At 38.5% G+C, this 16,311-nt stretch overlaps 2 protein-coding genes and 2 non-coding genes across 4 annotated transcripts; 2 read left to right on the top strand and 2 right to left on the bottom strand.

Moving 5' to 3' along the window:
* The first annotated feature begins 3,429 nt into the window (after positions 1–3,429).
* Positions 3,430–5,922, top strand: LOC130687735 (elongator complex protein 3). Its single transcript, XM_057510918.2, has 11 exons — positions 3,430–3,710; positions 3,766–3,855; positions 3,928–4,091; positions 4,165–4,204; positions 4,304–4,450; positions 4,521–4,658; positions 4,718–4,876; positions 4,948–5,031; positions 5,089–5,222; positions 5,292–5,424; positions 5,489–5,922. The coding sequence occupies exons 1-11, from the start codon at positions 3,543–3,545 to the stop codon at positions 5,873–5,875; spliced, it is 1,644 nt and encodes a 547-aa protein (XP_057366901.1). The 5' UTR covers positions 3,430–3,542; the 3' UTR covers positions 5,876–5,922.
* A 337-nt stretch (positions 5,923–6,259) lies between these two features.
* On the bottom strand, positions 6,260–6,350 carry Trnah-gug (transfer RNA histidin (anticodon GUG)). The gene is given in 2 exon segments: positions 6,260–6,294; positions 6,314–6,350. It is a non-coding gene; the product is annotated as a tRNA-His (tRNA).
* A 4,356-nt stretch (positions 6,351–10,706) lies between these two features.
* Positions 10,707–10,791, bottom strand: Trnah-gug (transfer RNA histidin (anticodon GUG)). The gene is given in 2 exon segments: positions 10,707–10,741; positions 10,755–10,791. It is a non-coding gene; the product is annotated as a tRNA-His (tRNA).
* Positions 10,792–12,320: 1,529 nt separating this feature from the next.
* LOC130687565 (uncharacterized) lies at positions 12,321–15,888 on the top strand. Its single transcript, XM_059494992.1, has 10 exons — positions 12,321–12,557; positions 12,614–12,689; positions 12,721–12,930; positions 12,985–13,266; positions 13,328–13,400; positions 13,453–13,662; positions 13,722–13,865; positions 13,920–14,847; positions 14,916–15,435; positions 15,498–15,888. Exons 1-10 carry the CDS (start codon positions 12,364–12,366, stop codon positions 15,765–15,767), a joined length of 2,907 nt encoding a protein of 968 aa, XP_059350975.1. The 5' UTR covers positions 12,321–12,363; the 3' UTR covers positions 15,768–15,888.
* The last annotated feature ends 423 nt before the right edge of the window (positions 15,889–16,311 follow it).

The following is a 16,311-nucleotide window of genomic DNA, read 5'->3' as shown; positions in this document are numbered from 1 at the left end:
ACTAAATTAGTTATAAAAAATATTGCAATGCACTAGTATTAAGTTTTCTTTTGTCCCACTAACTATTGAATTTGGAATCATTAACTAGTGATTGCAAAACGAGAAACTTGTAATAAGCTCGAATACAAATAAAGGATACCATTGCACAAAACGTCTAAAGAAATTGTGTTTCCCTATTACACTTTATTGTGTTTCATTATCGCTTTTTCGCCATCGGATCATTTTCTCAGAGAGATAAGGATTCTCCTCCATGCCATCGCAACAGTTGAACAGAATTACAGCATCTTTTGTGTTACACTATTTTGTTGTAATGCAAGCATCACACTAAACCCTTAACAGGGTCCCAATGAAACCCCCCCCCTCAATCGCCTGGTACGTAAAAAAAAAAAACATCGGCGCGATTCCTCGAATACATTGTACGGGTTATATCATCAAACACAATAGCGCTATAGACGAAAAAGACTATCAAATCAGAGCGACAACAAAAAACGACAACGATACACGAGAAGATCCCACGTTTCCTAGTTCGCCCTTAATTTTTTTTTTTTTTCGCAAAAAAACCTTTTTCGTTTTTGACATAAAAAGTGAAAGGGATATCCGCTCTGGAGGGTTTGACGAGGTCATAATGTCTTTACGATGGTTTTTGATCGGCTGAGATTAGGGGAGAGCAAAAAAAAAAGTAAATATATCTATAAAAAAGAAAGGAACCTTTTCTATACTTTGAATAAGACTCGATTGAAATCCATAAAAACACGTGTTTTTTTTCGTCATTTAGGGGAGGTAACAGTGGTGTGTTTGTGTGTTGCGAGACAGACCAACAACAAGCCCTCCCCAACAGACTGAAAAAAAAGTAAAACAGCAACAAAAAATAGTATGTCCTGTTCAAAGTATAAAAGTACAAAACTGTCCTGACCCGTAAAAGTCAACGGGATTGAATACGTCGTAAAAATACGCACGCGGGCAGGGCAACGCAAGGCGCGTGTTGCACAGAAAGCCGGAAATGAAATGAGTCCTTCTTTTATGCATTTTTTTTTTACCCTTCTACATACGTTGCAGAATCAAGACCGCACATTGTATAGCCAAGATGACTGCCACTACTTCATCCCCCTTTTTTTTCGCGTCCATTGCGACGGGAATTCTCACGCAATCTGTTGCTATAAATTGATGATGGACCTACAGTGAAGAGCTGAGGATATCTCTTGTTCATCACCCTATATGCGCGGAGGGTCAAAGAGAGATAGGGGTGGAAAAGAATCTTGAATCAAAAAGTATAAAAAAAGGAAAACCCGAAGGTTTGAAAGAATTTAATGGCCCCGGCGTAATAAAAACGGGGGTCCGGTCGCCTGTATTTCTGAATTATTATCGCCCATCAATCCGTAGCAGACGTGCCAGCGAGCTGCTGCCACACGGAGACTTTGCGAATAAAGCTCCCGAAGCTTTCTGATGCGCACAATCGTAAAAGCAGAGAGACGCTCAGCGTCGTTTCGCGTAGCGTCCCCCAATTTTTTTGTTCTCCCCTCCTCCCTATTCGATCCACTCCCCACTTTCTAATAAAAAAAATCCCGTCAGAAAATTGATCGTATTGAACTTCAACACAAACGCCATCTAGTGATTGGCATTTTCTCAAATTTACAACTTGGGTAATTTTTGGGGTAGTTTAATCTCGATTTTAATTTAGTTTGAATCAGAAACGATAAATGATTCTACGCCAAAGTGGATTAAGAGCAAAAAATTTAAATGTTAAAACAAAAAAAGCATATCCTTTGTAGTTTCGCTTTCTTGTTATCGTTGTTGTGACAGGTGGTGAATAATTTACGATTGCGGCGCCCTATCTTTGTTGGTCTTCTACGTCTTGGGAGAGCTCGTGATTGAATGTCGACTCGAATTCCGAACGATATACGTAAAGGGTAAAAGAGAAATAGGGCGCATGGTGCGGGAGTTGTTATTGTGCTCGATGTCAAAGTTTCAGGCTGATTTGGCATCGGAGGCTTTTTCTTTTAGCTCATCTCACCCCACGGAGAGACATTCCGGTTATTGCGACGCAGCAAAAAGGACGAAGAAGCAAAAAGGAAGAATATAAAACTTCATGAAAAATGAAGATGACGGTACTTCAAGCTATAACGCAAACATCGAACTGTGTCACGGACTTATTTAAATATTTTCAATACGGAAACGGGGCTCAATCAACTGCAGGAAAGAGACGGGGGAAAACGGGAAAAGGAAAACGTTTCTGAAAGGATGGCTCTGTCAGACTATCATTTACATAGATAGGGTCGACTTTGACTGATAAACAATCATTTCTTTGCTGTTGCTACTGCTTTTGCCAAGAGCTTTTGATATGTAGTCGTTCTAGCCGATGAGTTTAAGCGCAACGGCCATTTTCAGCAATAGCTCCCCATACAGTCAGAACCTATGCGCCTAATAGTTGCGGTCCATATGTTGGATGACAAAAAATGTTGTTAAGGTTGTCGCTGGAAATATTTTCTATGGCTTTAAGAATAAAGAGCTTCGTCGAGCAAAAATAAAAGAGGTTGAGTCAGAGGAGAACTAGATAGACGGCCATCACTGTTGGTTTTAACGCGCGATACGGATTCTGCTGAGAACTGAACATGTTCGCTATAATAAGGTGGCAGGTAAAACTTCCACACCAATCCGGTTTTCATTTTAGGGGATTTCGCATATCAAAATTGGAATAAAAAATTTAAAAATATTGCTTACCTTGAACATTTTTTCAGCGAATTCTTCTAGTTAAAAATGGCGTGCTAGCGAAAGGGCGAAAGTTCGAATCGCCAAACGGAGATTTATCCCTGTGTAAAAAGGTAATAAGATAATTAAAAATTTGGATCAACAGTATCACTACTTATCTGAAAAAGGAAGCATTCATAAAACATAACACAAGACTATATAACAGATATATAACACATAACATGTAAAGACCAATATGTTACAATAAGGTGAAATCAAGTTCGATTGGACCTTCATAGTCAAACCCTGCCACACATACCAGGTAATTTTTTATAAACAGTTATAGTAATGTCCTTACCAAAATATATTTTGCTATAGTGCATCCTTTTTTTGAAATTGCACAGTTGTTACACATTGCTGTAGTCTTCATTCCTCCTATGATTCCTGCAAGACATGCAATTGAGAAAAGTAACATTGACTTGTGGTATTAAAATTTTGTACAACAAATCATACCTAACACATCCCTTTCGAAGGCCATAACATTTTAATATCTTTTCCACTATCATTCTCGCTGAATTCAACATGTTCCAGCTGAAGGTTTCTTCTTCGTTTAAAATGTCAATATTCGTTTCGCAGCGCCAAAGATCTCAGGTGGTCCACACGTGTCAGTTTCGTCTGCTGCATATTTTGGCCTAGAATTGATAATTGTGTTTAGTTATTAAGCGATTCATAATTGTTGGTTGTTATATTTATTGTTGGGCTAAATTAGATCAAAACAAGTTCACCGAAGGCCATTCATACGATAATAAGAATTTTAAATTCCAAATTTTTGCTAAGTTTTGTGTTGATAGGAAGTTATGGCTCCGGTTGAACGTTCTAAGTTTTCCCTGATTGAGTTGTCTGTGTTGGCAATAAGCGACATTATTCAAGAACTGATTAAAGCCCATGAAAATGGAAAAGACCTCAATCTTAATAAAATTAAAACTCAAATTTCATCCAAGTATGGATTGCCATCCACGCCGAAGGTAAGCAAGAGTTTAGTGCACACGACTAACTGAAACCTAAATTCTATTTTTACAGCTGGTGGATATCATTGCTGCAGTACCCATAGAACATAGAAAAATTCTGGTTCCTAAGTTGAAAGCAAAACCAATTAGGACTGCTAGTGGGGTATGAAATATTATTTGCTTTACCAACAAAATCATTTTTCTTGTTCACAGTGAAATATTTGCTTATTATCAGATAGCTGTTGTTGCTGTAATGTGCAAACCTCATCGATGTCCACATATATCAATGACTGGAAACATTTGTGTTTATTGTCCTGGTGGCCCTGATTCTGACTTTGAATACTCAACCCAATCTTACACTGGCTATGAACCAACTTCCATGAGAGCAATAAGGGCAAGGTATCCTTTTGCGTTGCTATGAATCCTATTCAAGTTCTCTTTGAAAAACTAATCCTTTACATTTTATCATTAGATACAATCCTTACCTTCAGACGCGTCAACGCGTTGAACAGGTAAAAATAGAGAATTAAAGTGTTATCCTCATAATTTTCAATTTCATGTAGGTATTCTTGGCATTTTGATTTTACATTTACTTTGTTTAATCTCTTTAGCTAAAGCAACTTGGTCATAGCGTTGACAAAGTAGAATTCATTGTGATGGGAGGAACCTTCATGTCTCTTCCTGAGGACTATAGGGATTATTTTATCAGAAACTTGCATGATGCTCTTTCAGGTCACACAAGCAATGATGTGGCTCAGGTATTGTAAACTACTCCTATTCTATCAAATGTTTTCAATTGCTTTTGCAGACTAACATTTTACTTAATAGGCTGTAGAGTTTTCCGAAAGAAGTCTAACCAAATGTATCGGAATTACGATCGAAACGCGACCAGATTATTGTCTTAAAAGACATCAATCTGACATGTTAAAATACGGATGCACGAGGTTGGAAATCGGTGTTCAATCGGTTAGTAAGATCACGGTTTTTTCGTCGTACTTTAGTTCGTTAATTTCTCTCGATTTTAGGTTTACGAAGACATCGCACGAGACACAAACCGCGGACATACAGTTAAGGCGGTTTGCGAAAGTTTTCATTTGGGAAAGGATTCTGGTTTCAAAATCGTTTCCCATATGATGCCGGATTTGCCAAACGTCGGATTAGAGCGTGATATCGACCAATTTATAGTAAGTTGCCTTCCTATTCTTTTGAAAACGACAAAAAAATATCCAAGATGCTTTAAATTCTACGGTAACAGGAATTTTTCGAAAATCCTCTATTTCGAGCTGATGGATTAAAAATTTATCCTACATTGGTAATCCGCGGTACCGGCCTGTATGAGGTAACTTTAATTAGTCTGGCTATCCTTTCAAACATACATAAACATTTTCTGTTTTAGCTCTGGAAAACAGGCCGTTATCGATCCTACCATCCCAATGTGTTAGTCGATCTGGTCGCAAAAATTTTGGCTCTAGTACCCCCATGGACCCGAATCTACCGCGTACAACGAGATATTCCAATGCCGCTCGTTAGGTAAATATCAATACAAGTATCTACTGTTCTCTGTCCATTTAACCGAACATTAAAATTTTCTGCTTACAGCTCCGGAGTAGAAAATGGAAACCTCCGTGAATTAGCATTAGCGAGGATGGTAGAGTTTGGAATAGACTGCAGGGATGTCCGAACAAGAGAAGTAGGAATTCAAGAAGTGCACCACAAAGTCCGCCCTTACGAGGTAAGCCAAAATGAACATTCATCAATATCAATTGAAATTCCCGCTACTGATTGTTAATTATCAGGTCGAATTGATACGTCGTGATTACGTAGCCAACGGCGGATGGGAAACTTTCCTTTCGTACGAAGATCCTGAACGTGACATCTTGATTGGCTTACTACGATTGCGCAAGTGTTCGTCACAAGCCTTCCGTCCGGAGCTACAAGGAGGAGTCTCTATCGTACGTGAACTACATGTTTACGGTAGTGTGGTCCCTGTAAGCGGTAGAGACCCAAGAAAATTTCAACATCAAGGTTTTGGGACATTATTAATGGAAGAGGCTGCGCGCGTCGCAAAAGAAGAACATAAGTCCTTCAAGATAGCTGTCATCTCAGGGGTTGGCACAAGAAACTATTATCGCAAGTTGGGTTATCAACTGGAGGGTCCTTACATGACGAAATTATTAAATTAATTCCCTGAAACTCTTGTATAAAAAAAATACATGCATTTTGGAAAATAGTCAATTTTGCATGTCCTTTTGTTGTGAGAATATGTGTCGAACATTCTTTTATACGCACAAATTCACTTAGCTAGTGCAAAACATGCAAGGCTTAAAAACTGAAAAACTTCAAAGGGATTTCAATATATCCTTCAGAGTAAAAATGACGTGGGAAAATGATTCGCTTTCACAACCTGGGATAATTCAAAATGGAACACCACACGTCCGGTCAAAGTTGAATGGTCAATGTTAGAAGATCGTCGTCAATATCTACTCACGAATAACAAAGTCTAGCCCGCTGGCATACGGAATGTTTCCGACGAAAGCTCAACATTTGGAATGAAGACAAAACATTTGTGCCGTGACCAGGATTCGAACCTGGGTTACTACGGTTTTGTATACGTTGCGAATCCACAACGTAGGGTCCTAACCACTAGACGATCACGGCTGAAAAACTAGAATCAAAAACACATTGAATTTCCTTTTCAACTACTTCCACTGAAATATCCAAAAACATATTTACTGAGAGAACAAAAATTTAAGTTTAACTTTAGCCTGTTGTTTACTAATAAAATTGCCTATTCTGTGCGTGAACGAAGATACTGCGATTACCGTTAAAGACTAAAACAATCAACGTCCTCTAGGCAATATTTTTCTTTTTGCGATATAAATTAACCTTTAAAAAAAAATTAGCTGTTCTATGGATGACATGAAAAAGGGGGCAGGAAGAACGTAAAAGAACAGGTTCGATCCTATAGACGGCTCGCAGTGTCTACTTATTATACTTTTGCCCGTCGCCGCAGTTTTACTTCTGAATCACGATCACCTTTGCAATGGGTTTCGATCGTGAGAGTTTCTTGCACTTTGGCGAATTTCTTGCTCATTGAGCCGGACATTAGCCAACACCTCACTTTATTATAGACACCTTAATTGTCATAAATCGTCCCTGTACTCAGCCCCCCCATTTGCAGGGTTACAGCAGCTTGCCTGTCTGCCGGCTATAGAACAAATCAATAATACTTTACTGATTTTTCTCGTGTAGCTAATGTATGCTAGCCTAGGCTTTCGCATGAACATCAAACGGTTAATTGGAAATTCATAGACGGGCCAATTTTCAACGTGAATTTTCACAGATTTTCAATACGCCGACGACAAATTTTCGATTATCAAGTGGATTCAGTTCAACCTTCGCACGGATCCATTTGATAAAATGAAATTAATTGCCGTGATCAGAATTCGAAGCTGGGTTACTACGGGATAATTGTAATCCCCAACGTAGGGTCCTAACCACTAGACGATCACGGCATGATTAAAAATGAAAGCCATCAACAATTATTTGTAGGAATAATTTTACGATCTCTCGACACTATCGAAAGTTGCGAAAATGGTAAATCAAGACATTTAAATTAAAAAAAAAAAATTCCAAGAAAAGTTTCTCTGGTCGAATATTCTTTCCCTGATGCGGTTGTTTTTACTGCAAAAGTGACACCTAGTTTCCGAACTCAGACTTTTTAAGTTCGAACTGCAATAACATAAAATAGATTGGGAGAAGGCAAAAATGCCTGTATTGCCTTACGCACACACCGGTGAGTGTTATCTTATTTTCTGTTAGGTAACACAATGGCGTCCAAAATATGACGGAAAACAAAAACTGGTGAAAAGAATATAAAAATTCAACGAACACCTCTTGATCGAAAGTGGAAAAAATTTGACTTCATTAAAATTCAAGCGGTTCTTTTCCATTAGTAAAAAAGTTCAACGTTAAAAGAATGGGTTCGATCTAAGAATCCCAGGTCTGGCACACGGTGTACCATTGAAATTCTGCTGACGCTTAGCTACTCGCCTTCCATCCTCCGACAATCCTTCTGCCGGAGGATTGATGGCATGTAGCTAAGCGGGCCGGAACCACCTGCATCGCGGCTCCGCCCTGAAAATCTAGCAACTCGACAACCGCAACCATATTCATAGGCATCCCCATTCTCAGCTCCCCAGAAGCAGGGTTATAGTAGTTTGCCACACTACCAGCTATTATGAATGCAACAAACGGGGATATCTATTATCTTGCTAGCGTCACGTTAACGGCCTTCCATATCGAAACGATCGCTATTTGTCCCATGCGTAAACGATAGACAAAAATATCCAAATAAAAATAGGTATGATCAACAGGTTCGTAATTAGTGCCAACCTCTCCCCTACTGTTTCTAGAATGTGCTGAAATGTTGTGAAACGGCAAACAATTCAGGGCGATTTGTTTTAGCCTTTTTTTTTTTTTACTAAAAAAATACTCTTTGTTTGACAAAAATTCATTTCCCGGTTCAACTGGTTTTACATTAGAAACAGAATCGAAATTTTCCATTAAAAAACTTTTTCATAAAAGTACAGGTTCGATCCTATAGGCCAACCTCAGCGCCTTCCGGATCTCCTGTCCGCCGTTGCGGTGTTAACGAGACCTGAAATCAGTACCAACGAAATCGCTAACCACCACAGGAGAAATGCCTTCGCAACTCCAAACGAGGCGGACATTAACACACGGTTACAACGGAGTAGACGCAATGGATTAACCATAAACCGTTCCTGCACTAAGCTCCCCAGACGCAGGGTTATAGCAGAGCGCCACACTGCCAGCATTCTAATAGTTAAAAATTCAAATAGATATTCACTTGCAAAGGTCCCCATCAATCAAAGAAAATGATGAAAAATCGTAATTTGCGTAACCTTGCATTTTTCTTGGAAATAAAAACGTTTTGGATATGTTAAAACGGAGTATAACCAAAAAAAAAAAATAACACGTTTTGCATAAGAAAAATACTTTTAACATCCGATCCCTTTTGTAACATGGCATGAACAAATCCCACCCATAATTCTTGAATTTCACACAATGACGTCATCGTTGCAAAGCAAGCTGTCTGAAAATGATGCACTATTCCTATTGGCATTCTTGAGGCACTGTTGTCATCCTATACGAAACCCATATTTTTGATCTGAACGATTATCGTACCCTAGCCACGTCGAATTTTACGCTAGATCCCTCTGGATTGAGCGGGTTATTTGGCTATTGGGGTGCAATAGGAATTGTCAAAAACAAGGTCATGCCAAAAAGTAGGTCATTCCAAAAAAAACAAAAAAAAACCTAGATTTATCGAAAACCGATGAAAATAATCGAAACCCAAACCGAGGCAATTTCAATATGATAAAACAATGGGAGAATTTTGTTAATGCAAGAAAACTGACTGTTTGAAGTTTCGTACCTTCTAGATTCACAAATTATTAAGAAACAACGTAATCCGTCAGGGAAAAAAGTGTGTAGAAACAGTTTGGATATTGCGATTATTTTTTTATAACTGGGCAATACACGCCCGCCAAAATCTTTGAAAAAAGTGTTCACCTGTGAATCCTGATGCCGTCACGCCTATAATTACAAACGTTTTCAAAATTGTACCACGAAATTCTTGGTGTTAGCCTAGCTGACGCAATCTCAAAACAATACGGTGTCATCATTTAAAAAAAAAACGAAAATAAGAAAAAGATAATGCACGACGCAACAACGCGGCAATTTTCAAGATTTCACTTGCCATGTCAGACAAAATCGGTTCAAATTATATAACAAGTTCGGTCTTATAATTTTTTTTAAGGTGATTAATTTCAATGTTGGATAAAACAGAAGTTACGAGATCAATTTGAGTAAAAATAGAACTTACGAGATCAATCTGGGTAAAAACATGAATTACTACACCAGTGAGAACGTAAATGGATTAGGTCAGAATGAAAAAACCCATAAGTGAATCTTTTGTTTTCGTAACGGCTAATGACGTTTACACTGACGCCAGGTGCTGTTTTACTAGACGTCAGGAAAACAAGTGACAAAAAAAAAAAAGGAAACAAAAAGTGAGGGCATAACAAAGTCTTATCTGCCTACCCGGGGCCTTGTCTAATCTCATTTGTCATATCATTATGCGTTTAGTGAGTAAAACATACAACAAAGCAGTTTTCATCGAAAAGCGAAAAAATCACACACGAAAGAAAGTTATCGTGTTGGCGCAATCAATTGCCTGACGGTATTCTGGCAAAAAAAATCACCTTCAAAAGAAAATATTAATAATACTCAGGATAGGGACGCCCATTTCTAGCTAAACTTTCTTAAAGCCATAACTCAGCAAACGTTACGATACTTAAAATTTTTCAAAAATTCCCCTTGATAATAGTCTATGAAATCAAACACCTTCCGAGAGTAAGGAATAACTTACGCTGGACACATTTTCCTAGTTATCCATTTTTAAATGTTTCTACGTAGGCAAAAATATTTCAGCTGATTCCCATCATTGATCCCGTACAAGGAGAACACAAAAAATGTCTAAAAAAGAAAAGTAAAAGAACAGGTTCGATCCTATAGACATACGTAACGTCTGCCTGCCCCCAGTGCTACTCTAGTCGCTGCGCCGAAACAGTGTAACTAACACTGTGGCCTTCGAGGAATCAACATTCTCTCGTGGCAGCTATCCGGACGTAACAACCACCGCATGTTGACGGGTAAACATTACGCATGCCATAAATCGTCCCTGAACTAAGCCCCCCAGAAGCAGGGTTACAGCAGCGCGCCAAGCTACCGGCACTTATGGTTTGGATAGATAAAATGTATATCTAATTTTGCTGCGTGTTTTTCACGGAAAACGCGGATAATGTGTGCTCGCTATTGGGATGCATCGGTTGATTTTTCGAAGGTAAACTAATTCAATTGATTTGATTTTCCTGAAGCATTGAACTCTGAATTGCACTGCGATGCAATATTGTTAGATAAATATGGAATTGCCGTGACCAGGATTCGAACCTGGGTTACTACGGAATTACCGTTTTTCCACAACGTAGGGTCCTAACCACTAGACGATCACGGCATATGCGAAAAAAATTGGCAAACGAAATTGAAATAAAAATTTAGAGTAATGGATCCCAGAATAATCTCGTGTGTGGCAGATCCTACCAACAACCAAACAGGTTGCAAATTCTTTCTTTAGGATTCCCTACGCAATGATATGTTACAAAAAGCTGAAAGAGGAACAACTGCCCGATCCATCCAAGAACTATTCAAAATCATGCTGTAGTTTAATGCGTATTTTCCTACCTTGATTGTAATTGCACAACGGACTTGTGGCTGCAACTAGTAGAGGCGTTCACACCTATTGAGTAGAAGAGAAAATTTATGATCAGGCAATAATAATCAGTTTGGATATAACAGAAAGCGAAAATAAGGAGTCCAATTGGGATATAAGGTTTGTTTATACAATTTTGAACGTAGACTTACTTGTTGAATGCCTGCGTCTCGCGCTTCGCCTCAGATTTTATTCCTCTACATTCCTGCTAAGAGCGACACCGCTGGAAACAACAAGAAAAATTAAACATTAATACATTGAAAAAATTTTCAACAATACAAAAATAATTAATGAAAGGATTTTATACAGAGTAACTCATTGTTCTGCATGTGCAGTGGATATATATATACATTTTTGTAAAAAATTTTATTACATTTTGGCTAAGTTAAAGTGAAGTTTAACTTTATATTCTCGAATTACTACCAAGATCGAGAATATTTCGCTAACATCGTTCACGATTTCTCTCCCAATGCAGGATTATGGCATGCAACACTATCAGTCAACAAACTCAACAAGTTTTGTCTGTTGGCTAAAAGTTACTTCCTGTTTGGCACGTATGATGGGTGGGAATTAAAAAAGTAATGTACTTTTTGGCAGACTTTAAAATGTTTTAGCAAACTGCTGATTACGGAAGAGGGAATCATGTTAAAGGATATTGGAGCAGTGTAACCATGGGATCATACAAAATGTGTAGGCTACCTGAATTTAGTTGATACTTTCCGTTTAGTTTTCCAGACTTTGGAAAAGGAGTGTTATTGAATTTTCACTACTAAATTCTTGTTGGCGTAAAGCTAGCCAACTTGTACCAGAATAAGCCCTCTATGATTACGAATATGTCATCAGCAGATCAGGTTAGGTCAAAAGTATATCATAAACAAGATACCTGTATGTTCCAAATGCTTAAAGCAGACTTTGTGGTCTACAAAACGCACGTGCAAATTCCAAATAATTTGAAGTCATGGTAAAAGAGAACACAGGTTAGAGGTTACACAAATATAGATAGCAAACCATATTAATTTCTTATTCTGTTTATACTTACTCATTTGTGGCCAAGGTATTCAGGCCCCAGAAATAAAAGAAAATCGAAGACGTGTCCATTTTTTTTTTTACCATGGTATGACCACCATTTAGTTCACGTCTTTTTTCCACGAAGACACGAACACGTTTGAGAAGGCGCCAAAATTTCGAGAACCGTTGAAACAAAAGACATTCTATTTTTCGATTCTCCGCCACCTGACGGGCACAGATTTTCCCAAGAAATTGCGTCATATTCAAACGACACGTGTCTCGATTGTTCTATCGGTAACAAAATTAAAAATGAAAAGGCTAGTTTCCAAACCAACGTATGGAAATGGTGAATATTATTACGAAGATCCATTCTCATCGTCATTGAAGATAATGCAAGAAAAATGTACCAGTCTTCTACGGCCAAGTTGGAACAAAGCCGACTTGGAAATCCCTGTGGATTATCAGCAAATTTTCAAACAACAATCAGATTTAGACATAATACAGTATTATATTTGCTCATTAATTCTCAATAAAAGCATCTAAAGAAATTTAATTGTAGGTTTGAAGAAAAATATTTGCCACAAAATGCCACTGACAATGAAATCTTTTCTAAATTTACACCTACTATACCCAAATTGCAAGTGTTTAAAGTTTCTTGTCATTTTTATACTGACTAATACCGACCATTGTAGGGATGATCCAAGCACACTGGAATTCTCAGAATTGTGGGAGTTTAGCCCTGAAGTTTTGTCAACCAAAGATCTGCAGATTACAAAGTGTGAACCTTTTGGAAATCTCATCTATGAGGAGTCCAGCCCAGCCAACATTTTTTACGAAGAGGCAAAACAAATTCCTTCACAACCACTACAGTTTGATGTAAGATATTTATGCATAATGTTACCCCAAGCTTACTAACTATATTTCAATTAGGATCCTCTGAAAATGAATCCATCACCCCTATTACCTGCTATACCAGCTGACAATTTTTCCCCACAAACATGCCTTTCACTAGGCAACATAAAAGTGCCTTTGAAGGATATTCCTTATCCTGAAACACCATCTTGTGATTACTTATTTGACCTCGCTCGTCAAGTTAATGATCTAAATATTGTCCCCGACGTGAAAGTTATTGAAAACAAACTTGAAGATCCTAGGAGTGAAATGAATGAAAAACAACAAGTAGCATTCCTAGTTCCAAATACTCACTTAGAGGTATACCATTTAAAGAAATATATCTAAAATAACAATTTATTTACCCGATAAATATTTTCAGGTCACAAAAAACCCGAACATCCCGGAAGAATTTAGTGTTATACCTGTTGAACGCACAATTGCCGAATTACCAGGTGATGCAGCCTATGCGCTTTGCTAGGAAAATTACCAATTAAATGTTTGCAGGCTTTGCAGCCAGTTCGCTGAAATTAATGGAAGCCCATATCTATGGGTGCTTACAAATTTTAAAACAGACCAACTCTCCTTTGATTGGAGATCTGTTGAAAGAATCGTCACCACTTGCTGAACTGGATCCAAAAACGACACGTCTATATCTCTTAAAATTACAGCAGGAGATCAACAGAACTGAATTAGATTCTGGGCAAAACCACAATGGTAAAACTCATAAAATTAAAAGCTCATCTTTTCTTGACAGTTAGTTACTTCTACAACAGAAAAAGAATTGAAAAAAATACTACCTACTTTACTCAGCTTACACGGCATAAACAAGGGGCTCGACTTGTTTTTGAATATCGATTACGATATTGCTTACGGAACACTTGCAAATTTCGAAAAGACCCATGAAACAGTTCTAGAAGGTAAACAAATTGTTATTATTTTTAGTTCATTCTCTATAGCAGTCTCCATGACAGGTGATTACAAATCGCTGGTAATGCAACTTCTACGACTACGTCCAAAAAAACTGGAAGCGTGGCATCCTAAGTTGGTAGAACTGAAAAGGATTGTGATACGTCAGCTCGGTGAAGATAAAACTAATCGCAAAATTTGGATTCGTCTCTACCGTCATTCAAGTTTGCTAGCCGAACGCATCGAACTTTTGTTTACCGATGTTGGCATCCAGTGTGAAGTTGATACGCGGATCGGGTGTCCAGAATCCACACCTTTTTTCCCGAATGGTAGCTACCCCATCATTATTGCAGAAAAATTGTCCGAAAATTTCCCGACTAGCTTATTATTTCTCATCATCCATTATGAATGGTCATCGACGTGGCCAATGGAAAAGCACTGGCAATCTGCTAATGTCACTCAAATAGCAATAGAGATTAATAGACCGGTTTGTCTAGAGCAACAAAGCATTCCTGACCAGCAAACGTGTCCAGTGTCAATTTCGACTCCAACTCGTCATCACGATCTTTCTCCTTCTAAGGAAATGGAAGTTGATAGCTCTATTGAAGACGACTCTGATGCCAGTATGGAAAGCGAATCCTCTTTTAAGCATAACAAAGAAAATTCTACAACCTACCTTACACAAGAGCTTTATCTTAGTATTCAAGAAGGAACTGGTATCCAGTTTCTCAACCAGTCCTGTGATGCATCGCAGAGTCATATCGACGAAGAACAAAATATGGAAAAAGTCTTGAGTCAGAGCCCAAATAAGGATTCGATCCACGTAAGCAGTCCGGCTTCAGTTATGCAGAACAACACTGACAAGTCGTCGTCCACTGGATCAACCGATTTCACCCTGCCAGTAATTGTATCTGCGCATCTGAAGAATAATGTGGAACTCATGGATGCTATTGAAGCGGACGGGCACCTCGTAGTATATGACTGCGATTACGAGTAAGTCACAAAATCGGAGCTTTTGTTGATGAAAATTTTTGATCGTTTGTGGTTTTTCTTTCCTTTAGATTTTTAGGTTACACCGCTAAATATCAACCCGATGTCCTGATTAATGCAGACACGGCATTGCTAATCATTCATGAACAGGAAAAATTTGAAGAAACCCGTTTAAGAGTTTTGACAACGAGTTTGAAATGCACAAAATGTTGGATAGTCGTATTGGCGCCAGGTGTTATCTGCTCTTCTAAGCCGCCTTTGCAATGGCACTCACTTGCCGGTCTGGTCCGCTTTTACGAGAAAAAGGATCGCAAGAAATACGAGACTCGATTTCACTTAAAACTGCGCATAGCTGTCAACTATCACCAAGTGGCTTTCATCATGAAAGACATTGCAGAGGACGAGATCACTCAAGACATTGAATCACATCTGCAGCCCTTGAATGACGATGCCAAATTATTGTTGCATTTTCCGCAACTGAATGCCGTCACTGCGTCCTTAATCGCACAGCACTTTAGCGCGAAAGAACTACTTTCGCTGCCCGTTGAAACTCTTTGCGATCGGATTCCAAGTTTACGTCAAAGAATCAAAGTAGGAACTTTTACAGCATTTACTGATATTAAAGAATAACTTTTTTGGTTATCTGTCTATAGATTGTTCGCTATTTTCATGAAATGAATAGTGAAGAACATGAACTGCAAGTCGAGGACGTGGAACAAAACTCATCTTTTGGCCATCTTAAGCACGATCAACCCTGGCATCTAGAGACAGAAAGTCTGGGGGAATGTGGGTCACGCCAGTTGCCAACGCCAAAAAAGAGAGCCAAACTGAACAGTGACTATCCGGAAGAAATGGGCACACCTTTTAGCGCTAGTCAGCTTCGAGACATGTGGTGCTCTCCTTCCCCTAGTCGACCGGTATAACTTTATTCCTTGGTAAGAAATTTTCTTTTCTTTTTTGGGTTTTCTAGTTCAAGTTTATGCGTATTAGTCATTCGCTTCGAAGAAGTGTGATAAGGTCAACAAATTTCATTTGTAGTTCGCTTCGCTTAATGTTCCAGTTTTTTCTTTCAAGTATCGTTCTTAACCGCGCAAGGTTTTTTGTTTAAAAACACAGATTCCGATACTCTGAACACAATGGGAAGAAAAGGTGTGAATTTATTTTTTTTTTAAATTTCCAACTATTTTCCATTGAAATCAAACAAAAAACTGTCGATGTTTTGTGTACAGGCTTAACCTGCACAACCGTTGCTCCATCCATTATAATAGCATCTCATGCATAGTTCCCGTACCGCAATTCTTTTTACGCAGTTATTCACAATGAAAGACCCTAGCATACTCAGTGGCAATAATGATAAAGAGCTTCGCATGTCCGACGATGACGAGGATGTCCCACCACTAGGACTCTTCTATAGCTGTTTTCCTTGGCTCTGGCTGTTCACATCACGACGCCCATTCACTAAAGAAG

The sequence above is a fragment of the Daphnia carinata genome, chromosome 4 (genome assembly GCF_022539665.2).
Source record: "Daphnia carinata strain CSIRO-1 chromosome 4, CSIRO_AGI_Dcar_HiC_V3, whole genome shotgun sequence".
Classification (NCBI taxonomy): Eukaryota; Metazoa; Arthropoda; class Branchiopoda; order Diplostraca; family Daphniidae; genus Daphnia; species Daphnia carinata.
Note: the sequence above shows the minus strand (reverse complement) of the source record. Positions and strands in the feature narration are given on the sequence as shown.